Source organism: Sus scrofa, chromosome 10 (assembly GCF_054392235.1).
Source record: "Sus scrofa isolate SSC_HxYL_T2T_F1_AM1 chromosome 10, Sscrofa_HxYL_maternal_Yorkshire_Landrace_v2.0, whole genome shotgun sequence".
Classification (NCBI taxonomy): Eukaryota; Metazoa; Chordata; class Mammalia; order Artiodactyla; family Suidae; genus Sus; species Sus scrofa.
The window spans coordinates 82,498,675-82,524,318 of NC_139392.1; the positions used below are offsets into that span (position 1 = coordinate 82,498,675).

At 37.5% G+C, this 25,644-nt stretch overlaps 1 protein-coding gene across 1 annotated transcript in view; it reads left to right on the forward strand.

Moving 5' to 3' along the window:
- Positions 1-25,644, forward strand: part of CCDC7 (coiled-coil domain containing 7) — a 336,376-nt gene that overhangs the window by 100,093 nt on the left and 210,639 nt on the right. The window contains exons 9-13 of the mRNA XM_084980435.1: positions 6,093-6,165; positions 12,531-12,561; positions 13,373-13,462; positions 15,247-15,332; positions 20,756-20,810. Coding sequence (XP_084836561.1) covers positions 6,093-6,165; positions 12,531-12,561; positions 13,373-13,462; positions 15,247-15,332; positions 20,756-20,810 — 335 coding nt within the window. The remainder of the gene's footprint in view (positions 1-6,092; positions 6,166-12,530; positions 12,562-13,372; positions 13,463-15,246; positions 15,333-20,755; positions 20,811-25,644) is intronic.

Sequence of the window (25,644 nt, forward strand, 5' to 3'; positions counted from 1 at the left end):
TTTTTTCCTTTTTTGTTGCTTTGATTGGGTGAATTCCTCTGCACTGTCTTTGAGATTACTGATCCTTTCTGTTGTTTCATATAGTCTGTTACCAGATGACTCGTGTGTTTATCAGTTCACTTATTTTTCGGCTCCGTGACTACTGCTTCAAACTTTATAATATTTTGTATCTCTTACTTGAAATTCTTACTATGTTCCTCCATTCTTCTCCCAATGAGCATCTTTACAACTGTTACTTTGAGTTGTTTGCCAGATGAATTGCTTATCTCTATTTTATTAAGTTTTTTTTCCATTCTGAGATTTTTATCTTGTTCATTCATCTGGAACATATTTCATTCTTTCTTAATTTTGCTTGACTAAACTGTGTTGGTTTCTATGCATTAGATAAAACAGCCACCTCTCCTACTTTGAAAGGTTGGCTTTATTATTTAGCCCTGCTCCAGATCGTGGCTGTTTCTCAGACCTTTGTGATTATCTAAGCTGACTAGTTTGTTTTTAATAGCTCCCAGTACCTGAGAGTGTGCCAAGAGCAGCCAGTGTCCTAAAGAGTAAGATTTCATTAGGTGTTTAGAATAAGGATCATCATTGGAGTTCCCGTCGTGGCGCAGTGGTTAACGAATCCGACTAGGAACCATGAGGTTGCGGGTTTGGTCCCTGGCCTTGCTCAGTAGTTTAATGATCCGGTGTTGCCGTGAGCTGTGGTGTAGGTTGCAGACGCAGCTCAGATCCCTTGTTGCTGTGGCTCTGGCGTAGGCTGGTGGCTACAGCTCCGATTCAACCCCTAGCCTGGGAACCTCCATATGCCGCGGGAGCGGCCCAAAAAAATAGCAAAAAAAAAAAAAAAAACCCAAAAATAAAAAAAATAATGAATAAATAAATAGAATAAGGATCATTAGAAGCCAGACCCTCTGGCAATACTTTTTTTTTGGCGGGGGGGGGGAGCACACTCATGGCATATGGAGGTTTCCAGGCTAGGGGTCAAATTGGAGCTACAGCTGCCGGCCTACACCACAGCCACCCCAACATGGGATCTGAGCCAAGTCTGCAACATACACCACAGGTCACGGCAATGCCAGATCCTAACCCACTGAGCAAGGCCAGGGATTGAACCCACATCCTCTGCTGAGCCACAAAGGGAACTCCTGTGTCCTTGCTTATATAGGCACCTGTACATTTGATGAAATAGTCATCTCTTCCAAACTTTATGAAAAGGTGTCAGTAAGGAAGAATCTTCAACTGTAGAACCTCAGTGGGGGAAAGGTGCCCAAGTATGCCCTGACCCCAGATGTAGCCTTGTGGGGGTGCCAAGTGTTAGGGACATGAGATAGAACTGAGTGTGGGTCACTGTGACTCACTGGCTCAGGCCATTGTATTCCATGGCACTGACAACTTCATGGTCCTTGGGATATGCTACAGGGGTCTTCAGAGGCTGCAAAGGCTGTTGGGGTCCTCAGTATTATCTCCAGGTGTAGTAGCAAGGGGCCAGGGCAAGCAGTGGTAGTGGCCAGAGCTAAGTAGTGGCCATATACTTGCCTGTGAGAGCCAGTTCCAAGTCCATGTAGTGGCAGTGGCCAGTTATAAACACACACATTGTGGTGGGGGCTAGGACAGGCAGCAAGGGCTGGGACCAACTGGGCTGTCAGAGTGCACCACTGTGGCATTTGGGTATCACTACAGGCACACAGCAGTGGAGACTGGTGACAGGCCAGTGATGTGCAGGTGCACAGTTGGAAGGGGCTAGCTGCAGATGAGTGCAGTGGCGCAAGCCAGTGACAAGAGATAGGGCCTGACCTGGGTATACAAACAGCTGTGGGGATCTGGATGTTTTTGAGCTCTCCATAGCTGCACAGTCTTCATATGTGTGTGCATATGGCCGTAGAAGTTGGTGACCAGCTGGGCTGGGAGCAAGCAGGTATACAGCTGAAGGTGCTAGTTCTGTTTAAGAACATGATGGTGGGTGTGAGCCACAGATGTCTACGCTGACATCTTGTATTCACTTAGATACAGAGGCTTGGGCTGGCTGCTAGTATGGTTCCTGTGTTCCAGTGATGCTGGTGGTTAGGTCAAGGGAGTTGGGTGGAATTCAGGCAGCTGGCATTAGCCAAAGGGAATACCTGTGAGGTTAAAGCTGATGAAATCTGCAGGGGGTCTGTAGTGGCTATGCTATAAATACTGGTTTATTCAGTGGAAAAAGCTGCTGGGTTTCTCAATGGAGCCAGTCATTGGAAATTGCGGTGACTCATGCTCCATGGCTGATGTTGGTAGCCCCACTTTTCTTCCTTGTTCTAGCTATCACTGTGTGTCTCAGCTTTGCCTATCTCTAGGTGGGGTAAAATTTTTGTGGCTCACAAAGAAAGGCTGGATAAGCTGGCACCCCCTCTTCATTTCACTAGTGAGGTGAACTCATTCTAACTGGGGAGTTCCCTCTTAGCACTGAGCAGTGCTGGCTTGGGAGATGGAGTGATGCAGGCAAAATGAAGCTGTTCTTCCTTCCGTTTTTGTGCAGTTATTCCCAGATTTTTTGTTCTAGAGTGTTGCTGAAGTTTTTAAAATGGACTCCAGAGCTGTCCCAGAGCTGTTTTTATTCATAGACAGCAGTTTAATTGTTGATCTTTGTTGGGGGATGGAAGCTAGGGTCTCCTACTCCACAATCATGGTAATACCATGTCCTTAGACTCTTGCCTGTATCCTTTGGGATACATGTACAAAAATTTTTGTATCAGTTTTGTTTGTAATAGCCCCCAAATTGAGGATGTCAAATATCTGTGAAAAGTAGAATGGATAAATATGTTGTGGTCCATTCATACAGTGAAAAGCATATCATAATGAAAATATTTGAAATCTGGCTACCAATAACACCTTTAATCTTATAAGCATACTGTTAACTAAATGAAGTCCTAAATATACGGGGTATTTTAATTTATAATAAAAGCCAGTAAAACTTAACTCTGTTTATTAAGGATACTAACACAGGTAGAAAAGATATAAAGATGAGAAAAAAAAACCAATAGGATCGTAGGTACCTATAGGGTGAAGGAAAGAGTTTTGAATGGGGCTGTCCACATAGAGAGCTTCTGGGATATATTGTCAGTTCCAGGTGCCTAATTGTAGACCTTAAGTGGTGGTTGTGTGGATGTTTGCTTTGTAATTATTCATCAAACTATAAATATGTTTTTATGTATTCTTTGCTAAGTACAATAGTTCATGATTATAAAATACAAAAGAATATTAAGGGGATTATGTATGTTGGGACTTCTAAAGAATGAAACTAAAACAAAAAACAATAGATTTAGCTAGGTGTAAAAATTCTGAAAATATCAGGAAGTAAAAATTAATAGACTTTTAATTGTGTTACACAGTATATGCTAGTATTAATTGGTGCTTAAGAATGAGCAATAAAAAGGAAACTCAGGAGAAAAACAGGCAGGATATGAATAAGTATTTTACAGAAGAAGAAATAAAAATGTCCAGAAACAACTTAAATGATGATTGACCTAACTAGATCAGGGAAATGAAAATTAAAATAAAGAGAAAGAGTATTTTACTTCAAGATGTATTGACAAAAACTAGTATTGGTGACTTGAAAAAAAAAACTCTGTCATACTTTGTTGGTTTAAACGCAAATTTTTCGTATATATATATATATATATGGTGCTATATAGCACTTACTATGATATTTTCTATCAAAAATGGCAAGTTGTGGAGTTCCCGTCCTGGCGCAGTGGTTAACGAATCCGACTAGGAACCATGAGGTTGCGGGTTCGGTCCCTGCCCTTGCTCAGTGGGTTAACGATCCGTAGTTGCCATGAGCTGTGGTGTAGGTTGCAGACGCGGCTCAGATCCCGTGTTGCTGTGGCTCTGGCGTAGGCCGGTGGCTGCAGCTCTGATTCAACCCCTAGCCTGGGAACCTCCATATGCCACAGGAGCGGCCCAAGAAATAGCAAAAAGACGAAAAAAAAAAAAAATAGCAAGGTGTTAGAAACATTCAACAACTCTATTTTTAGGAATTTGCCTCAACGGAGATACTGGCGTGAATGTATAAGAGGTTAAATTGCCATATAATATTCTTTCTTTTTTTTTTTTTTTTTTTTTTTGTCTTTTTGCCTTTTCTAGGGCTGCTCCCGTGGCACATGGAGGTTCCCAGGCTAGGGGTCAAATCGGAGCTGTAGCCGCCGGCCTACGCCAGAGCCACAGCAACACAGGATCCGAGCCGCATCTGCGACCTACACCATGGCTCACGGCAATGCCGGCTCGTTAACCCACTGAGCAAGGCCAGGGATTGAACCCGCAACCTCATGGTTCCTAGTCGGATTCGTTAACCACTGCGCCACAACGGGAACTCCGCCATATAATATTCTTTTTTATGCTTACATCATAATTTAGCTATTCTTCTATTGATGTTCATATAGATAATCTCTGTATTTCCATATCCACAGACAATACTACTGTTAGCATGTTTATAAGAGTAAAAGCATAGTAACAACATGCATTTTTAGTTCTGGCTAAGTACTTAACAGTATATTCATAGCAATGGAATGCTCTGTAGCTTTTAAGAATAATAAGAAAATTTTATATGAACTACTTAGAAACATTTTCCTCTACATTTAAAATGATAAAGCAAGATAAAAGCACTTTATGGATATTTTTATCCCATTGTATGTAACATGCATCCTAGATGCTGACTGTCTCTTAGATGTCTTCCCAAGGGAAAGAAACTGTTCATTGATAACTAATATCATTCCTCATTAATATTTTTTTCCTTTACGGCCACACCTATGGCTTATGGAAGTTCCCAGACAAGGGATCGAATCAGGGCTGTAAATGAGGCCTGTGCAACACCAGATCTGAGCTACATCTGTGACCTACACTGGAGCAGCAACAACCCCAGATCCTTAACTGACTGAGCAAGGCCAGGAATCCAACCTGCATCCTCAGGGAGACTACGTTGGTCCTTAAACCAGTGAGCCACAGTGGGAACTCCCATTAATACTTTTTTATTAATAAAATACTGAGGACTTTGTAATAGAGAAAAGAGGTCCTCCACCCTCCACAATACACAGCAAGCAGCTAGATCTCTCCTTCACATTTTGGCTACTTGAAAAGGAATTTTTAACTATTTTGTTAACTAGGGGTACTCTGCTCAGGAAAGAATCTTCACTAGGACAGTTCTCTTTTCTTATGTTTTAAAATTATTCATAATGAGAACTTGAGGAAGAGCAGTTGGATGATTCCATAGGCTGTTGCATCTAGCAATGGAAAAATAATGTTCCCATCTATGCATTTTATACCACTGAGTTGAAATTTCTAAACTAGTAGTGTTGTAGTTTTAGAGGCTGTTTAAAGGCTGTTTAGCCTGTTTTAAAGGCCACCATAACAAATTGCCATAGACTGAGTAGATTAAACTAGGAAAATTTATTCCTCTGGAGGCTGAGAAGTTCAAATTAGGGTCCCAGCATGGTCAAGTCCTAGTCAGAGCCTTCTTCCTGGTTTGTACGTGGCCACCTTTTTGCTGTGCCTCAAATGGTGGAGAGAGAGCAGGGAGAAAGCAAGCAAGCTCTCTTCTGTGTCTCCTTTCTCACGAATGAATTACTTTTCAAAGACCCCATCTCCGAATACCATCATATTGGAGGTGAGGGTTTTAACGTATCAATTTGGAGGAGCACAAATATTCAGTCCATAGAAAGGGCTCTTCTCCTTCTGGAGAATTGCATTTTTAGATTGTGACAGGAACAATAGTTGATATTCTTTGTTATCCTTTACTGTATACAGGGCATAATTCAAAATTGTCCTATGCTATTATCAGATTAATTTTAAAATATTGTTTATTAAACCACATCACTTGTTATGTGAGCATTTTTAATTACTCCCTCTTATAAGAAATCCTGAATTTGACTCTTTCTTCTAAAGGTCTCTGGTTTGTTTGATTTCTTGATAGGCTTGATTTATTTGACCCGCTTGATACATGTTGCACGTTTCTGCTGTCTCTCCTTTGTCTCGTTCTCACATATAGCAGTGAGTTGTATCAGCATACAGACATAATTTCTGTCATTGTGATACCTTTTAAATGTTTTCCTTTTTTTTTTAAACAATAGAAACTACCACAATGAGTAATCTATTGAATGCCTTGTTGAAAATATTTGAAAACCAGGAAAATAAGTTAGAGAGGTAAGCTTTTGAAATAACTTATTTTCTTAATTATAAAAATGAAGTACATTTATTTCAGATAAATTGGAAACATAAAGATGAAGAGAAAACCAATGTCAAAAAATTTAGTGTTCTTAATTTTTATTATATGTATAATTTTAAAATACAAAATTATAATCATACAAGATGTAAAATTGTATAACCACAATAGAAAATATTATGTCACTTTCTCAAAAGATATGATCCAGCAATCCCATTTCTGGTATAAACCCCCCAAAATTGAAGTCAGGGTCTTGAAGAGATAGTTGTTCAGCTATGTTTACTATAGCATTGTTCATAATAGCAAAGAGGTGAATGCAAGCTAAGTGTCCAGTGATGGATGAATGGATACAGAAAATGGGTATATACATACAATAGAATATTATATCCTAAAAAGGGAAAGGAATTCTGACACAAGATGCAACATGGGTGAATCTCTTTTTTTTTTTTTTTTTTTTTTTTTTTTTTGCCTGTTCTAGGGCTGCTCCCGCAGCACATGGAGGTTCCCAGGCCAGGGGTCTAATCAGAGCTGTAGCTGCCAGCCTATGCTAGAGCCACAGCAATGCGGGATCTGAGCCGCATCTGCAACCTACACCACAGCTCATGGTAACACCAGATCCTTAACCTACTGAGCAAGGCCAGGTATTGAACCCGCAACCTCCTGGTTCCTAGTCGGTTTCGTTAACCACTGAGCCACAGTGGGAACTCCTAACATGGATGAGTCTTGAGGACATTAATGCTTAGTAAAATAAGCCAGTCACAAAAATAAAGAATTGCATGATTTCACTTATGTAAGGCATCTAGAGTATTCAAATTCATGGGAACAGAAAGTGGAATGGTGGCTGCCAGGTTCTGAGGGGAATGAGTATCACAGCTGGAGCCTGCTGGTGGATTTGGTTGACTTTTCTTTTTTTATTGCCTCCTTTCTTACTAACTAGATGTAGTTTCAGTTCTGCATATTTTAGGGAAGGAAGGGGAAAGGGAAAAGGTCTTACTTGACTGTTACTGCTTTCCTTCTCCATAACTGCATTTAACATAAACCAGTTTTCAGAGTATTCACTTTAAAGTGAATCTCTCTATGCTTGAGATAAGGTCATTAATATCCACTCCTCCCTTAAGAACTTGAATAGGGATCAAGGCACCAGACTGCACTCTGTAAAGAAATACACTTTGTAACCCTAACTCTCTTATATTGTCCATGTGGGTAAAACGTTTTCACTCTCTCTCAGCTGCCTATTGTTTTCTTCAGTGGTAATGGTCATCTGCTTCACTCTTTCCCTGTTTTTTTGTTTGGCTGTACCTGCAGCATGCAGAAGTTCCTGGGCCAGTGATCGAATCCGCAGCACAGCTATAAGCAGAGACACAGCAGGGACAATGCTGGATTCTTAACCTGCTGAGCCATGAGGCAGCTCCACTTCTTTTTTTGTTAAAGTGTAGTTGACTTACAATGTTGCGTCAGTTTCTCCTGTATGACAAAGCAACTCAGTTATACACACACATATATATTTATTCTTTTTTTTAATTCTTTTCTGTCATGGTCTATCCCAGGAAATTGGCTATATAATTCCCTGGGCTATACAGTAGGACCTCGTTATTTATCCCTTCTCAACGTAACATTTTGCCTCTACTAACCCCAAATTCCCAGGCCATCTCACTCCCTCCCCACCTTTGGCAACCACAAGTCAGTTCTCTATGTCTATGAGTTTGTTTCTGTTTGTAGATAGGTTCATTTGTGCCATAATTTAGATTCCACATATGTAAGTGTTATCATATGGTATTTGTCTTTCTCTTTCTGAGTGACTGCACTTTGTATGATAATCTCTAGTTGCATCCATGTTGCTGTTGCTGCAAATGGCATTATTCTTTTGCTGGCTCAGTAGTATTCCATTGTATGTATGTACCACATCTTTTTTATCTATTCATCTGTCAGTGGACATTTAGATTGTTTCCATGTCTTGGCTATTGTGAATGGTGCTGCTGTGAACATTGGGGTGCATGTATCTTTTTCAGTGGAAGTTTTTTCTGGATATATGTCCAGGAGTGGGACTGCTGAATCATATGGTACTTTTTAGTTTTCTAAGGAACCTCCATCCTGTTCTCCATAGTGGTTGTACTAACTTAACATTTCCACCCACAGTGTAGGAGGGCTCTTTTCTCTGCACCCTCTCCAGCATTTGTTATTTGTAGACTTATTAATGATGGTTCTTCTGACTGGTGTCAGGTAATATTTTATTGTAGTTTTGAATTGCATTTTTCTAATAATTAGTGATATTGATCATGTGCTCTGTGTGTCTTCTTTGGAGAAATGTCTATTTAGGTGTTCTGTCAATTTTTCCATTGAGTTGTTTGGTTTTTGTTGTTGAGTCATTTGTATATTTTGGAGATTAAGCCCTTGTCAACTGCATAGTTTATAAATATTTTCTCCCATTTTGTAGGTCTTTTTTTTCTTTTTTTTTTTTATTGTTTCCTTTGCTGTGCAGAAGCTTGTAAGTTTGATTAGGTCCCATTTTTTTATTTTGGTTTTATTTCTATTGCCTTGGGTGACTGATCTAAGAAAACATTTCTAAGATTTATGTCAGAGAACATTTTGCCTGTGTTCTCTTCTAGGAGTTTTAGGGTGTCATGTCTTATAAGTCCTTAAGCTATTTTGAGTTTATTTTTGTGCATGATTTGAGAGTATGTTCCAATTTCATTGATTTCATGCAGCTATCCAATTTTCTCAGTACCACGTGCTAAAGAGACCATCTTTTTTCCATTTCTTCTGAATCCAGCAACACATAAAAAAGTTCATACAGTATCCCAAGTTCACAAGAATGATTCAACATATGAAAATCAATTAGTGTAATAGACCACATTAACAAAAGTCATAAATCACATGATCATCTCAATAGATGCAGAAAAAGCATTTGAGAAAATTCAATATCCATTCATGATAAAAACTCTTACCAAAGTGGTTATAGAGGGGACATATCTCAACATAATAAAAACCATTTATGACAAATCCACAGCCAATATAATACTGAAAGCCTTCCTGCTAAAATCTGGAACAAGACAAGGATACCCAGTCTGACTACTTTTGTTCAACATAGTATCGCAAGTCCTAGCCACAGCAATCAGAAGAGAAAAAGAGGAGTTCACACTGTGGCTCAGTGGTAATGAACCCAACTAGTATCCATGAGGATGCAGGTTCAATTCCTGGCCTTGGCTCAGTGGGTTAATGATCTGGCGTTGCCATGAACTGTGGTGTAGATTGCAGATGCGGCTTGGATCTGGCATTGCTGTGGCTGTGGTGTAGGCTAGCAGCTACAGCTCTGATTTGACCCCTAGCCTGGAACTTCCATACACTGTGGTTGTGGCCCTAAAAAGACCAAAAAAAAAAAACAAAAAAAAATTGCAAAGTTAGCTTAAAATGCAAATATCAGTAAATGTAATACACAATACTGATTGAATAAGGGAAAAAAACCCCACATGATTATCTTACTAGACAAAGTAAAAGCATTTGACAAAATCTGACACTATTTTATTGCTCCCCCGCCCCATGGCATATGGAGTTCCCCGGCCATGGATTGGATCCAAGCTGCTATTGCGGCTTAACACCACAGCTGTGGCAATGCCAGATCCCTAACCTATTGTGTCATCCAGGAATCAAACCTGAGTACCACTGCTGCAGAAATGTTGACAGTCCCATTGCGCCACAATGGGAACTCCTGATACTCTTTTATGATAAAAATACTCCACCAACTAGGAATAGAAGGGAACTTCCTTAATCTAGTAAAGACTGTGTACAATAATCCATAACTGATATCATTCTTAATGGTGAAAAACCTTAATACATTCTAAGATCAGGGACAAAACAGGACATTTTTACCCTTTCTGTTCATCATTGTAGTATAGATCCTAGCTAGGGCATTTAGAGAAGAAAAGGAAATAAAAGTACTACCTCTTTTTTTTTAGATGTCATGACCTTACTATCTTTTGGAGATCCACTGAAAACTATTAGGAGAAATAAATTAATTTTTCAAAGTTTCAGTGTATAAAATTAATAAAGAAAAATGAATTATATTTTGGTATACTAGTGGGTTGAATTATGTCCCCCTCCTCCTAAAAAATGTATGTTGAAGCTCTAACCCTTAGTATCTCTGAATGAATGTATTTGGATATAAGGTCATTGTAGATGTAATTATTTAAGATAAGGTCATAGTGAAGTGGGGCGGGTCCTTAATGCAATATGACTGCTCTCTTACAATAAGGAGGAGGCAAATACACACAGAGGGAAGACAGTCGTGGAGGCAGAGATTGGAGTTACACTGCCACAGTCCAAGAATGCTAGGGACTAGTAGAAGTTGCAAGAGGCAAAGAAGGATTCTCCTCTTTGGTTTCAGAGGGAACAGGCTCTACCAGCACCATAATATTAGATTTATAGTCTCTGAAACTCTGAGAGAGTAAGTTCTTGTTTTAAGTCACCAGTCTGCATATCTTGTGTGAGAAAATATCTTTTCAGATTATTTTCTCTGAAATCTGGACCTTCATACATTGGTGATGGAAATTTAAGTGGTACATCTGCTGTGGAACCTAGTCTGTCATTTGCTCAAAGTGTTAAATATGGAGTTAATATATGACCCAGAAATTCTGTTCCTATGTTTATACCTGAGAGAAATTAAAGCATATGTCCTCTCGAAAACTTGTACATGGATATTCATAGTAGCCAAAAAGTAGAAACAACCCAAATGTCCATAAACTGATGAATGGATAAATAAAATGAGTACATCCATACAATGGAATATTATTTGGCAATAAAAAGGAACAAAGTACTGATACATGCTACAAACATGCTAAGTGTAAAAAAAAACAGTCTCAAAAAAGCACATATTGTGCAATTCTGTTTATATGAAATATTCAGAATAGGCCAAGCTATAGAGACAAAAAGTAGACTAGTGGCTGCCAGGGCTGAGGCAATATTGGGAGAAATGGTGAGTGACTGTTAATGGATATGGAGCATCTTCTCAGGGTAATTAAAAGTTGCTAAAGTTAGATAACGATAATAATTGCTCAACTTAGTGAATATATTAAAAGCCACTGAGGCATTCCTGTCATGACTCAGTGGTTAATGAATCCAACTAGGAACCATGAAGTTGCAGGTTCGATCCCTGGCCTTGCTCAGTGGGTTAAGGATCTGGCATTGCTATGAGCTATGGTGTAGGTCACAGATGTGGCTCAGATCTGGCATTGCTGTGGCTGTGGCGTAGGCCAGCGAATGCAGCTCTGATTTGACCCCTAGCCTTGGAACCTCCATGTGCCACAGGTGTGGCCCTAGAAAAGACAAAAAAAAAAAAAAAAAGACAAAATAAAATTGCATGTTTTAAATGAGTGAATTTTATGGTATGTTAATCATATCTTGAAATTTTTAAAAATTTTCATTATAATGAATAAAAAACTCATTAGTCAAAAAATCATCCATACTATGCAGTCATCAGCAAACTTCAGTCCATGAGTCAGATCTGGCCTGCAGCTTGTTTTTGTAAATGGAGTTTTATTACAACATAGCCATACCCATTGGTTTACCCATCATCTATTGCTGCTTTTGTGGAGTTGTGTGATAGGAACTGAGATCATCTGGTCTGTAAAGTCTAAAATGTTTACCATCTGACTCTTTATAGAAAAAGTTTGTCAAATCCTGGTATGGAATAAGAAGTTGTATTTAAAACAAGTGGTATAAGTTTACCAATATAAATATCAGAAACTGTGTTTAAGGGAAAAATGAGTTGAGAACAACATATACAATGCTTTCATTTATGTAAAAAAGAAATCAGAACAAACATCCAGCCTACTAACAAAAATTATAGAATTGATTAGGTATATAAAATGTTATGTAAATCCGTGGAACAAGTTCTGGAAAGATACATAGCAATCTAATAATATCTCTAGGGAGAACACTGAATTTTTTGGAATGCAAAAAATCTTACTTGGAGTTCCCGTTGTGGCGCAGTGGTTAACGAATCCAACTAGGAACCGTAAGGTTGCAGGTTTGGTCCCTGACCTTGCTCAGTGGGATAAGGATCTGGCATTGCCATGAGCTGTGGTGTAGGTTGCAGACATGGCTTAGATCCAGAGTTGCTGTGGCTCTGGCGTACTGGCAGCTACAGCTCCAATTCGACCCCTAGCCTGGGAACCTCCATATGCCGTGGGAGTGGCCCTAGAAAAGGCAAAAAGACAAAAAAAAAAAAAATCTTACTTATAATAATCTTATACTAAGTTTTTTACAAAGAAAATATATGAGGATATTACATAATAAAATATAAATGTAAAATTATAGTGTGTTATATAGATATTTTTGGTTTGTTTTTCAGAGCTATGAGTGAGCAAGTTTTGTTAGAGACTGTAAGTATAGCACTCTTAGTTTGAAATTGCACTTTGTCCTTGATGTTAATAGATTCTAGAAATTGTCACGATATATAATATTAAAGATCTAATGCTTAGTTTATAAAGAGATTTTTCTCTTTTTCTCTTTTTTTTTTTACTTTTTGGGGTTGCACCTGTGACATATGGGAGTTCCAGGCTAGGGGTAGAGGGGTCGAATCAGAGCTGCATCTGTTGACCACAGCCATAGCTGCAGCAATGCAGGATCCAAGCCATGTTTTCAATCTACCCCACAGTTCATGGCAATGCCAGATCCTTAACCCACTGAGTGATGCTAGGGATCTAATTTGCATCCTCATGGATACTAGTCAGGTTCATATCTTGCTCAGCCACAACGGAAACTCCCTAGGAGGAGGTATTTATGCATGTGTGAGCAGGAAAACGTTGTCTGTTCTTTTGATTTTACTAGACTTTTCTTGGGGTCATACCCTGACATGACCAGAGCCACAGCATAACAATGCCAGGTCCTTCACCCACCATCCACCAGGGACCTCCTTGATTTTATTGGACTTTATTATTGCTCAGAAACATTTCACTTTTGAAATATTGAACTATAATATCCGCAATCTTCTGAACATACATTGTCACTGCTAGTTCCATTACCTCTTCCAGCACCAATTGTAGCTTCACTATATAGATTTTTTTTAACCAATGGTTCATTATTTTTTATGTGTTAAGGAAGACTTTCTTACTTTATTAAGTATCCAAATAACCTCTCTATATTGATATGTTTGCTTTTCACTATTAATAAAGTTATAGTATTTGTTTTTAGAAATACACACAGATTCAAAATGATCTCCAAGTGTTATCAGAGGAGAAGTTGATGCTGGAAAATGAACTGCAAAAGCTGAAGAATACAGAGGTTAGTTGATATTAGTATCTGTTATAGTATTAATAATTGGTAGCAGCTGTGCTTTAAAAGAAATAAGGTAAGCTATATTCTAAATTATCATATCAGGTATCAAACCCAAAGGATGCTGTAAAAAACAGACACAAAATTGAAACATTCTGAAAGACGTTTCTAGGTGAAATATTTAGCTTGATTAAAATATCAATAAATGAGGTTTTCAAATATATTGTAAATGCATAATGTGTATATCCCAGTTCACTCTTACAAGGTAGAGTGAATAGAAATACTAAGGGTAAAATGTGTTTCCTTTCTTTCTTCATTTTTTGCCATTTTCATATATAAATTTTAACCTATACACAGCAAATTAGAAGCACAGTAGATTAGAAGCAAATTTTTATTAAATACATAAAACTACAAGATGTATGTTTTTATATAAAACCAACGTATAATAAAGAAAATACTCTTAAATCCAGTGTTGGTTACTTGATATTTCTTCCTTACTAGAGGAGGAAGCAGAAAAAGTACCATATCTGCTACTTAATTTGGAGAAGCAGTGATCCTACATAGGTGTCAGATATAAGATCAGGGCTGTCACATATGTTCAGTTAGGGATAGTTTAACTTGGGTATAATTCCAAGTAGGAATTGGAGAATTAGAAAATAAATGCAATTAAAACAGTAAATTGTTGTAGTAAATATTTGAGTAGTCTGGCCAAGTATAAGAATTTAACAGTTCTTAATTATACAGTGTTAGATTTGAAACTGCACTCCTTCTCAGGTGGTACTTGGACCCAGCCAAAACTCCTATTGGGACTCAATCCCACAGGCTGGGACTTGAACCCACCTGCACCTTGAGATTGAACCCATGATCCCTGACCAGGAGGGAACTTGAACCCACCGTCTTTTAATTTAAACCTCTCACCTAGTGTCAGGATTTACTGAATCTCAGGTTCTTTTGTCTTGCCACAGAAAGAATTCAGTGTGAGACAAAGCATCTTGAGTGAGTAGAGAGTGAGTTTATTTGTATAGGACAGTTGTGAGAGATACAGGTGGGCTGGCAAGGGAGTGTAGCAGCCCTGAGAACAAAGACAGATCCATTTTTATGATTAAAAAAAAAAAAGTTGGGTTGGGAGAAGACCACCTTCATCTTCATTTTTGGTGGGTAGATATCAAGGGTGACATCATTAGTTTCTCCTTTGGTTTAACTGAGGCTATCATGGTACTATTTAAATCATATGTATATTAGCAAAAGGGTGGTAACATACTAAAATATGGTAATTTGTCTCAGGGTTTGGTATAATGTCCCCTTTTACCTAGTTTTTTCCTCCCTCACCTATATTTCTGTCTTGGCTACATGGCAGAAATGCTGTTCTTCAAGGACTTCCTGACATCAAGTAACATGATTCAGACCCCATGTCTGTTATCTTGTGTTCTAACTGTCAGGGTTTGTGGCTTGAGTGTGTCTGGTGCTTAGATGCCCCTGGTCTTCCTTCAAGGTAGTGTAGATTGTTGCTAGTCAATCTACACTACTTTGGATTTTTGTTGTTGGATTCTTTTCTTGAGCTGACTATAATGTTAGAGGAATTTAATTGTTTGATATGTTTTAGCTTATTTGCAACTCACATTCTGTAAAACACAATAATAAGTATTCTGGCTATATCATTAATTTTGTTTTGCTTCTCTTCAAATAATTTCCCTTGAGACATAGTATAGTGATTCTCAGAGTATAATTATCATGTATGTACCTATAATTGATTGTCTCAACTATGTATTTCTAATATATGTAAAATTACACAGAAAACAAAGGCTACAGGTGAGCAAACCAAGAAAACTGTGAAAACAGAGAAGAAAAAAGACAAAGGAAAATCTGAACATTCAGAAGAGTAAGACATAAAGATACTTGTTAATATTTTTTTACTTATAAATTTATATTTTATTTTGTACAATTTGAGGTCATATAAACATAACTTATTAACAGGTTTCTAAAAAAAGTAACATTAGCAGATGTATAGTTTTATAAGCAGACCAGGGTATGATTGTGGGAGAAAGCTGAGAAGGGAAGAACCAAGAACTAAAAATGAGTTCCAGCAGAATGAATCATAAGATATTCAAGAATAGGTAAACAGAAATAAATTAAATAATTTTAGGGAAAAAGATTTACAGTGTTTCCTTGATGGTTTAGCTGATGATTTGTAACTTATGTATTAACCCCTCTCTCCAATCTGGGCTGTTGCTTTTTATTCTATTTCTTGGTTGTCTTGTTTTATTTTTTAAAAATTTATTTTTTATGTAAGTTATTGTAAGTTGGCCTTATTAAGATAATACTTTCTTTAGTAATAGAAAATTATCTATGTGTTTGGAATTTTCTTGATCAGACCCTAATGTAAATATACAGCTTAAAAAAAAGAAATTATGAATTCAATCTTTATAGTGTTCTACAAACTCTGGAAAGAAAATTATCAGATGAATGACCTTTTCTTCTGAGAGGAAAAAATGACCAGAGAAGAAAAAGATGACAATATACTTTGAAAATTATAGCCCCATCTCAACTTTCCATATTTTAATAATACCAATGGGAAGTTGTTTGAGAAATGTTATTCAATTTAACCTTTGTATATTTTATGGATTTTAAAAATACATGAATTTCTTTTCTTCTTTCTTTTTCTTTTCTTTTCTTTTTGTTTCTTTTTAGGGCCACACCTGCGGTATATGGAAGTTTCCAGGCTAGGGGTCGAATCAGAACTGCAGCTGGAGCCTATATCACAGCCACAGCAATGCCAGATCACAGCTACATGTGTGACCTATGACGCTGCTTGTGGCAAAGTTGGGTCCTTAAGCCATTGAGTGAGGCCAGGGATCAAACCTGCATCCTCATGGATATTAGTCGGGTTCTTAACCCACTGAGCCACAAGAACTCCTCTTTTTTTTTTTTTTTTAACTGAAGTATAGTTTATAAAAATATGAATATGTTATGAAATTTTTATTTTTTATTGAAGTATAATTTACTTATTGGATTAGTTATAGGTGTATGACATAGTAATTCAGTTTCTTTATACATTACAAAATGATTACTGTTAATCTACCACCAAAGTTATTATGAAATTAATAAGTATTTCCTATGCTATATATTACATCCTCATGACTTACTGGTTTATAACTGGAAGTTTGTACCTCTTAATCTCTCTTACCTATTCTAATTACCTCCCCATCCTTCCTCCCCCCAGGAAGCTATGATGGCTTCTGACTGCAGTTTCCGACTACAGTGTTTATTCATTTGTTCTGTTTCTTATATTTCATATATAAGTGAAATTGTATAGTATTTGTCTTTGGCTTATTTCACTTAGCATAATATTCTATAGATCCATTCATGTTGTTACAGATGGCGAGATTTCATTCTTTTTTATGACTGAGTTATATTCCATCACACGCGCGCGTGCACACACCCACACACACACCCACCCACACACCCACACACCACATACTACATCTATTTTTTTTTTTTTAGGACTGCACCCATTGCATATGGAAGTTCCTGGGTTAGGGGTCGAATCAAAGCTGCAGCTGCTGGCTTATACCACAGCCCCAACAACTGGGGATCTGAGCCGCATCTGTGACCTACACTGCAGCTCATGGAAATGCCAGATCTTTGACCCACTGAGCAAGGTCAGGTATCGAAGCTGTGTCCTCATGGATACTAGTGGGTTTCATTACTGCTGAACCACAGTGGGAACTCCCACATCGTCTTTATCCATTTGTCTATTGATGTTTTCTTAAGTTGTTTCATATCTTGGCAATTGTAAATAATGCTTCAGTCAACACATGGGATGTGTTTATCTTTTTGGAATAGGGTTTTGTTTTTTTTTAATACTAAGAGGTGAAATTGCTGAATCATATGGTAGTATTATTTTTAATTTTTTGAAGAACCCTGGACTGTTCTTCATAGTGACTGCACCAATTTACATTCCCACCAACAGTGTGTCAAGGTTTCCCTTTGCTCCACATCCTTGCCAGTACTTGTCTTTTGATAATAGCCCTTCTGATAGGTGTGAGGTGATATCTCACTGTGGTTTTAATTTAAATTTCCCTGATGATTGGTATGTTGAGCATCTTTTCATGTGCCTGTTGGCTATTTAGATGTCTTCTTTGGAAAAATGTCTATTCAGGTCCCCTGCTCTTTTAAAACCAGGTTGTTTGGGGTTTTTGATGTTAAGTTGTAAGAGTTTTGTATATTTTGAATATTAACCCCTTATCAGATATATCATTTGGAAATATCTTCCCCCATATAGTAGGCTGACTATTGTGTTGATAGTTCCTTTGTTGTGCAAAAGCTTTTCTGTTTCATGTGGTTATATTTGTTTATTTTTGCTTTTGTTTCCTTTGCCTGAAGATATATATACTAAAAGTATGGCTACCAATGTCAAAGAGTGTACCATTTGTTTTCTTCCAGGAGTTCTATGGTTTCAGGTCTTCCATTTAAGCCTTTATTCCTCTTTAAGTTTATTTTTGTATATGGTGTGAGAATGTAGTCCAGTTTAATTCTTTTACATGTGTCTGCTAAGTTTTCCCAGCATCATTTTTTAAAGAGGCTACCTTTTCCCCATTGCATATTCTTGCCCTCTTCATCTTAGATTAATTGACCATATACATGCAGATTTATTTCTGGGTTCTCTACTCTCTTTCATTGAACTATGTGTCTGTTTTAGTGCCAGTGCTTTTGTGTTTTGATTACTATATCTTTGTAGTATAGTTTGAAGTCAGGATGCATGATACCACCAGCTTTGTTCTTCATTCTCAAGATTGTTTTGGCTATTTGGGATCTTTTGTGTTACCATAGAAATTTTAAAATATTTATTCCAATTTGTGAAAATGCCATTGGTATTTTGATAGAGATTGGACCAGATCTGTCAATTTCCTTGGGTAGTATTGTCATTTTAGCAGTGTTAATTCTTCCAATCCATGGAGTATTTTTACATTTTTTATGTTCTTTTTAATTTTCTTTTATCGCTTTCTTATAGGTTTCTAGTTATGAATTTTTTACTCCTTGGTTATATTTCTCCCTAAGTACTTCATGCTTTTTGATACAATTGTGAGTGGAATTGTTTTATTACTTTCTCTTTCTGATATCTTATTGTTAGTATATTAAAATACAATAAATTTCTGTATGTTAATTTTGTATCATGCAGCTTTATGAATTTACTTATATTATTTCTAATCATTTTTTGGTAGCATCTTTAGAATTTTTAAAAATACAGTATCATGTCATGTGCAAACAGTGGCAGTTTTGTTTCTTTTTCCAAATTCTAGTTTTGAACTTCTTTTATATCTTTGTTTTTTTCTGACTGCCGTAGCTAAGACTTCAGTTTCAACATTATGTTAAATAAAGGTGATAAGAGTGGGCATCCTCATCTTATTTCTGATCTTAGAGCAAATGCTTTCATATTTTTCTCCTAAAATATGATGTTTATTTTGAGTTTGTCATATATGACCTTTGGTATGTTAAGATTTGTTCCCTCTTTATCCACTTTGTTGAGAGTTTTTCTCATAAATGGATTTTGAACTTTGTCAGAGGCTTTTTCTGCATGTGTTGAGATGATCATATGATATTTATTCTTTGTTTTGTTAATGTAGTTTATCATGTTGATTGATTTTTTAATGTCAAATCATCATTGCAAAACAATTAGAATTCCACTTGCTCATAGTGTATGATCCTTTTACTGTATTGTTGAAATCAGTTTGCTAATATTTTATTGCAGATTTTTGCATCTGTATTTATCAGTGATATTGGTCTCTTTCTTTTTTGTGGAGAGTTTGTCTGGTTTTCGTATCAGAGTGATGCTGGACTTATAGAATGAGTGCAGAATGTTCCCTCCTCTTCAAATTCTTTGAATAGCTTAAGAAGGGTAACTGTTAACTCTTTTTAAAATGTTTAATAGAATAGTCACTAAAAGTGATCTGGTCATGAACTGTGATTCATTGGGAGTTTTTTGATAAATGATTTATTTTCATTTCTGCTAATCACTCTGTTCATGTTTTCTCTTCCTTCCTGATTCGGTCTTAGGAAATTGTACTTTTCTAGGATTTATTCGTTTTTTCTAGATCGCTCATTTTATTGTGTATAATTGCTTGTCATAATCTCTATGATCCTTCATATTTCTGCAGTGTCACTTGTAACTTCTCTTTCATTTTTTATTTTATTTATTTGGGCCTCCTCTTCTTTTTTTCTTATTTAGTCTGGATAGAGTTTTATAAATTTTGTTTAACTTTTCAAAACCAACTCTTAGCTTCATTGATATTTTGAAATTATTTTTGTCTTTATTTCATTTATTTCTGTTCTGATCTATATTATTTCTTTCCTTATACTAACTTTGGGCTTTGTTCTTTTTTTCTAGTTCCTTTCGGTGTAAGGCAAATTTGAGATTTTTTTTTTTTTTTATTTCCTGAGCAAGGCTACCCAACCCTGCCTTATGGGGTGTCTTTTGGCCTGATGGTGGGGAGGTCCAGATACCCAGGTGGCTGGCTGGAGGTCAGGGGTACCTGGGGCTAATGTCAGCCAGCTGGTATGTAGGTATGCCCTAGTGTAATAGTCAAGACGGAGGACCCCAAAATGGTGTTTGCCAGTCCCTTGTCCTTATGGTAGAGTGAACTCCCCCAAATGGCTGCCACCAATCTTTGTGTCCTCAAGGGAAGTCCCACTTGCCTCCTGCCTCTCCAGGAGGCACTCTAAGACCAGTAAGTGAGTCTGACTCAGGCTACTTTGAAATTACTGCCCCTACACTGGGACTCAGAGCATGTGAGATTTTGCATATGCCCTGTAAGAATGGGATCTATGTTTCCTACAGCCCTCCTGCTCTCCCATATGCAAGCCCTGTTGGCCCTCACAGCCAAATGTTCTGGGGGCCCATCTTCTTAGTGTAGGACTCCTGAGGTGCGGAGCCTGATATGGAGCTCAGACCCCTCACTCATTGGGGAGAACCTCTGCACTTGTGACCCTCTCGTCTGTGAGTCACCTACCCAGGAATGTGGGTCTTGACTATACTGAGTCTTTGCCCTTCCTCTCCATTTCATTGTGGTTACTTCTTTATATATTTCTGGTAGTATTCATGTCATTGTCATAGATAGTTGCTCTGTAAATAGTTGTAGTTTTGGTGTGACTGTGGGAGAATGTAAGTTCAGTGTCTTCCTATTCCACCATTTTGGCTGCACCTCTCAAAGTTTCATTTCTTTAAAATGGTTTAAGTACTCATCAAGAAATCAAAGTCATCATGCAAATATAAAATATGATATACTTAAAAACATTTCTTTTCAGGAAGAAATCTGCAAAGAAAGAGCTTAATGTAAAAGAAAGTATGCTTCAAGTCCAGGTAACAAAAAAATCTTTCTCTGTGCATCTAAATTTGATTAATAAGGCTCTGATAAATTGTATTTATAGATAGCAAGTACATATGGGAATATATATGTGTTGGTATGGGTTTATTTGTGTGTGTGTATATGTGTACTGAATTTCTTACTAAGACATTTCCTTCTTGTTGATGCAGCAAGTTTCAGAAAATCAAATGGGCCACTGCCAACCCAAGAGGCTCCTCCCCAGGGCAGCCCAACTCAGAAAGACTGTCCGAGAATTAGGCAGATCTTTTCATGGCCCACCAGACTTGTTGTAGCTTTCCTGGGGTGCGGGGGTCCTGCCAGGAGTTGGCAGTCCTGTGCCGTTGTTCCGCAGAAGTGCGGCTTCTCTCGAGAGCTGGAGCGGCTAGCTGGGCTGCTGCGAAGCAGAGAGGCTCCTCCCCAGGGCAGGCCAACTCAAAAAGACTGTCCGAGAATTAGGCAGATCTTTTCACGGCCTGGCTAGGCTTGTTCTAGCTTTTCTGGGCTGCAGGCCTTACACAATGGAATACTACTCAGCCATAAAACAGAATGACATGATGCCATTTGCATCAACATGGATGGAACTAGAGAATCTCATACTGACTGAAATGAGCCAGAAAGACAAAGACAAATACCATATGATATCACTTATAACTGGAATCTAATATCCAGCACAAATGAACATCTCCTCAGAAAAGAAACTCATGGACTTGGAGAAGAGACTTGTGGCTGCCTGATGGGAGGGGGAGGGAGTGGGAGGGATTGGGAGCTTGGGCTTATCAGACACAACTTAGAATAGATTTACAAGGAGATCCTGCTGAGTAGCATTGAGAAATTTGTCTAGATACTCATGTTGCAACAGAACAAAGGGTGGGGGAAAAATGTAAATGTAATGTATACATGTAAGGATGACTTGATCTCCTTGCTGTACAGTGGGAAAATTAAAAAATAAAGTATAATTGTGATTCCTAAAAAAAAAAAAAGAAAATCAAATGGTAAATTCAGACATATTTGCTGTCAAGGTTATGAAAATTACTATAGTTCATTCAATTACAGGCAATATCATGGGAGAAAGAATATCATATTAGGAGTCAGAACAAACTTATTTGTTAAGTGACCTTGCACAAGTCCCTTTAACATACTTGAAACTTCAAATTTTTCATCACCAAATTGGGTGAAACAATACTTGCCCATCTCAGAAAGGTATAAGAGGTACAAGAAGGAAATGAAAATTTTCAGGGATTCTCCAAGTCCATGATTTTCTTTTCTGTGGAAAGATTAATTTGTGCCATATATTACATTTCCAGATATAAGTGATACCATATGGTATTTGTCTTTCTCTTTCTGACTTACTTCACCTATGTTTGGTCACTTATGATGGAGCATGATAATGTGAGAAAAAAGAATGTACACATGTATGTGTAACTGGGTCACCATGCTATACAGTAGAAAATTGACAGAACACTATAAACCAGCTATAATGGAAAAAAATAAAAATCATTATATAAAATTTTTTTTCAGAGATTGTTAACTATATAGCCCACTCTTTTTTTTTTTTTTTTCTTTTTTTGGCTGCTCCCATGTCTTATGGAAGTTCCTGAGCCAGGGATCAAATCTGAGTCACAGCTGCAGCAATGCTCGATCCTTAACCCACTATACAACATTGGAACTCCTAGCCACTCTTTTTTATGTGATCCAGTGAAAAGAATATAAGTAACCCTTTATTTCTTCTTGTCTTTGGTAAACTTTCTTTTGCTGCAAGTTAACTTCTTAGCATCATGTCACCATTTGATACTCTCATCTAGTGAGTGGCTGGATTTAAGTGTCCCAGAAGTATTTACCTACTGTTCAAGAATCAAATAACTTAAATTTGGGAAGAAAAATGAGAGTACTGCTTGAGTTACTGAATATAAAATGAACAACTTTGTGGTATTAGTTTTCTGTTCCCATATAACATGTTGCCACACATTTTGCAGCTTACAGCAATAATAAGTTGTCCCACAGTTTGAATGGGTTAGGAATCTGAGTATGGCTTAGCTGTATCCTATGCTCAGGGTTTCAACAGACTGCAGTCAAATTGTTGGCCAGATTCTCTTTTCATAGGCTACTTGGGCTCCTCCAAGCTCAAATGAATGTAGCAAATTTCCGTTCCTTGCAGCTTTAGGACCAGAGCACTCAGACATGTGTGGTCTTCTCTAGGCACAGATTACATTGTAGCATCTTGTTTCTTCAAGAACAGCAAAAAGGAGTTCCCATCATGATGCAGCAGAAACGAATCTGACTAGGAACCATGAGCTTGCGGGTTTGATCCCTGGCCTCGCTCAGTGGGTTAAGGATCCAGTGTTGCCATGGGCTATGGTGTAGGTCGCAGACTCGGCTAGGATCCCGCGTTGCTGTGGCTTTGGCTTAGGCCAGCAGCTACAGCTCCCATTGGACCCCTAGCCTGGAAACCTCCATATGCCATGGGTGTGGCCCTAAAAGGACAAAAGGCAAAAACAAACAAACAAACGAAAAGGAAAGTTTCTCTTATTTGTTAAGACAGAGTCTTATGTAATAACATGATCCCACACCTTATCACTTTAGCTGTGTAGTTGATCCTTGAGCAACATGGGGATTAGGGGGTTCCACTTCTTCCCTCACAGTTGAAAATTTTGCGCACTGCTTTTTCTGTCTCAAAAACAAAGAAATTGATAAGTGACTCACCCAAGGACAAGAAGGTAAAACCGCTTAGAATGAATCAGGACTCAAACCCTAGTTCTTTTGATTCTACATACTGTGATCTCTAATTAAATACAAACTTCTTAACAGAGTGGCTGGGAACCAAGCAGGAAAAAGCAAAACAGTAAAGCTTTTCACACACTGGGATTATAAATCCCTTAAAGTTTTTTCACCATATTCTATAACTATGTAATAAGGTTAGTCCATATTCAAGGGGAGGAGTCGCATAGAATGGGAGAAATTGTAGCCATTTATGGAAGTTATCCAACACAATATTCAACTTTGTAAATGTTCTAATGACATAATGTACATTTTCTATCACTAGATATACCAGCTCACTTTCCCTCAAGAGCAAATTACTCTAAAACTCAATGATTTAAAATAGCAGATACTCATTATTTCTCTTAGTGGCTGGATAGGTATTCTCTCTGGACAGTCTCATTATGTGTGGGATCCCAGCTGGGACATGTAGGACAGATCAGACCTCTCTTTAGTCTTATCTTCCAGGAAGCTAGCCCACCGTAGTCTACAGAAGGATTCTCAGTAGAAAGAGAACCAAACACAGCTGGAAGACTTCTTGAGGCCTAACTCAGACCTCATGTAGTGCTATTTGCGTTGTTTCATATTGACCAAATCAAGTCACAGGCCAGTCTGTTTTCAAGGGATAACGAAATAGATTTTGCCTTTGAGAGCTACCACAGAGAACTTACAGCCATTTGTAGTCTACCACAGAGAAATAAATATACACATTTTTTCCCTTTCTTTCTCTCCTCCTCTCTCTTTAGAAAATTCAACTACATATAGATTTCTTTTTTTGGCTGCACCCATAGCATGTAAAGTTCCCAGGCCAGGGATTGAACTTAGCACCACAGCAGTGGCAAAGCCAGATCCTTAACCACTAGGCCACCAGGGAACTCTGTGTCTAGATTTGTTTATTTTAATTCTCTGAACCTTTATTGGTTAGAAAATAGGCTATACTATTATATAAAGAGGACACTTGTAATTCAATGGCTCAAACAAAATAAAATATTTTTCTCTCATGGAAAGTTTGGGTAAATGGTTTCAGGTGGATATAGTAGTTCAATGTTTCTGGAAGCCAGAGTCTTTACTTCTTGCTCTCATTTCTCATTGAAGTTTAGAAATTTTATCAGATGTTAAATTTTTAAATTTAGCACAGGGAAGTTGTTTTTTTTAAGAATTCCTTTTATTATTATTTTTCTTCTTCTCCTTGACCCTTCTTAACTGATATTTGAATATTATAATTCTGAGATCTATTATTTTTTCCCTTTCATTTCTGGAGAAACAATTTGTATATATGTGTTTGTAGATATTTTTTTTTCTATTTTATTTTCCCACTGTACAGCAAGGGGGTCAGGTTATCCTTAGATGTATACATTGCAATTACAGTTTTTTCCCCCACCCTTTCTTCTGTTGCAACATGAGTATCTAGACATAGTTCTCAATGCTATTCAGCAGGATGTAGATCTTTTTTTAATTAAAGTATAGTTGACATACAATATTATGTTAGTTTCAGGTAAACTACATAGTGATTCAACATTTACATATGTTATGGAATGCTCACCATGATAAGTCTGATGACCATCTGCCCCACACAAAGTTATTATGATATTATTGATCATATTCTTTGCTGTATATAACATCGCTCATGGCTAACTTATTTTATAACTGGAGGTTTGTGTCTCTTAATAGCCCTCACCTATTTCGTTAACTCCAACCTGACAATCACCCATTTGTTATTTGTAGCCAAAAGTCTGTGTTCATTTTGTCGTGTCTGTCTGTATTTAGATTCCAATATAAGTGCGATCATATGGTATTTGTCTTTCTCAGTCTAATTTACTTCACTTAGCATAATATGCTCTAGGTCCATCCATGTCGTTGCATATGGTAAGATTCCATTTTTGTGGCTGAGTCATATTCCATTGTGTGTGTATATGTATGTGTGTTTATCTCACATCTTTTTTTATCCATTCATTTATTGATAAATACTTAGGTTGCTTCCATATATTGGCTATTGTAAATAATGATGTAGTGAACATAGAGGTGTGTATATTATTTGAATTAGTAGGGGGGGTTTTTTTGGTGGGGGATAAATAC